This window comes from Sphaeroforma arctica (assembly GCF_001186125.1).
Source record: "Sphaeroforma arctica JP610 unplaced genomic scaffold supercont1.4194, whole genome shotgun sequence".
NCBI lineage: Eukaryota > Ichthyosporea > Ichthyophonida > Sphaeroforma > Sphaeroforma arctica.
Window position 1 is genome coordinate 762 of NW_014036364.1, and position 1,892 is coordinate 2,653.

At 42.3% G+C, this 1,892-nt stretch overlaps 1 protein-coding gene across 1 annotated transcript; it reads left to right on the forward strand.

Annotated features, from left to right (window-relative positions):
- Positions 1 to 1,241: 1,241 nt before the first annotated feature.
- Positions 1,242 to 1,686, forward strand: SARC_14128 (hypothetical protein; the record flags this gene model as incomplete). The annotated part of the gene is made up of 2 exons (XM_014291740.1): positions 1,242 to 1,372; positions 1,552 to 1,686. Exons 1-2 carry the CDS (start codon positions 1,304 to 1,306, stop codon positions 1,684 to 1,686), a joined length of 204 nt encoding a protein of 67 aa, XP_014147215.1. The 5' UTR covers positions 1,242 to 1,303.
- Positions 1,687 to 1,892: the final 206 nt, after the last annotated feature.

Consider the following 1,892-nt stretch of genomic DNA (forward strand, 5'->3'; position numbering starts at 1 on the left):
ATGTCATTGTGAAAATGGCAAGTGTGTAGGTAAGTCATTGTAAACACGGCAAGTGTGTAGGTAAGTGATTTCGTATATCCAAAAAAGGGTTTTAAACCCCATAACTATGATAAGTATAGGCAGTACTCTCGCAAGCATGTGTTCACCTGTATATGTATCTACACTTGAGCGTTCATGGATTCATATACTAACTACCCTGTACTCGAAACTCGAAACCCTAAACCCTAAACCCCAAACCCATATAGCCCTACCTAAACTCCAAACCTCTAAAAATCAATATAACCCTTCCTAACCCCTTAAACCCACATAAACCCTAAACCCACATAAACCCTAAACCCCTAAACTCACACAAACCCAAACCCCCTAACCCTAAACCCTACCCCCACCCCCCCTAGGATGCTCTGCGTTGTGCCATAAGAAGTCGAGTTGTGTGCAAGGGATCTTCCAGTGCTCCAACGACTCTTCTACTCTGCCCTCCATTGACGGCCGCAAGTCCGCGAAAGGCAGTCCAAAAGCGCTCAAGCGGGCGACCTACTTCGGAGCCAGGTGTGTGGTAGTGGACAATTAAACAGGACTCATCCGCGTTGTGTTGTTGGAACTGAGGGCAACAGCGATGTGTCTCACTGGACACCTCGACCGGATTGGATAGAGTGTAGTCTAAAAATAGAACTTTTTATTTATTTATTCGTCAGTTGGGATTCTTGGGTTTTCAATATTTCTGGTAATGTCTGCTATTTCAGATCCAGTTTAGTGACAGTGGTCGAACTATAACCCGAATTGGTTTTGCTAAACATGAGCAACTTCACATACATCGGCCTATCTGTATGCTCACGTACCACATACATCCTTATACACATATACATATATACACTTTTACATCCACGTACACATAGCATATGCATCGACTCGTACATAAACATTCGCTTACACATACACATACACATACACATGCACATATACCTATACCTATACCTATACATACACATACACATACACATATACATACAAATACACATACTCACACTCATACTCATATCATAATCTTAATCATACGCTTATACATACACATACACACAGTAACCGCAAGAAATCGTCGCTGGAGACAAAGATGAGCTCAGGCAGTCTGGAGTGCGGCATTGACAGATTAGGTCTGGTGCAGCCAATGGCTCAGTGTTCTATAAATAGCCACTGTTCTGCGAATAGCCGCTGTTCTATAAAAAGCCGCTGTTCTATAAATAGCCTAGGTGAGTCACCACAGGTGTCTCCACGGCCCAGACGGAACGTCTCAGTGCGCAGTGCAAAGATGGGATCACCCAACACCGGCAGAAAGAGCGTCATCAACACCAACGCCATCATCCCCTCCTTAGCAACGGTGTGTGTGTGAATGAGTCATCATCTCCTCCTTAGCAACGGCGTGTGTGTGAATGAGTCATCATCTCTCCTCAGCAACGGAGTGTATCAGAGTGGTCTGTGTGCGAAAAAGGCTCTTGTTTGGGACCACGCACCATTGTACTTGCACTCATTCTACGACTGTCACTATGTACACCACAGAATCAATACCAAGACAAAGGCACATGGTGTGAAGCAGCGACTGTTGAGATGATGGAGGGCATGACTAAGCAAGAGATCAAGCGACAGGAGGTCATCTACGGTATGATTCAGTATATAAAAAACATGCCGGAATAAGACCGTGGTATATGACGGAATAAGACTTCGAATTACCAAGCCAAGTACATCACAGAGTCTATCTTTGCATTTCATGATCACGCATAAGGGCAAGAGCAGATATGTTTGTATTTGTATATATGTATATATGTATACATATATATATATATATATATATATATATATATTATATTATTATTTATTATTTATATTAATATACATATATA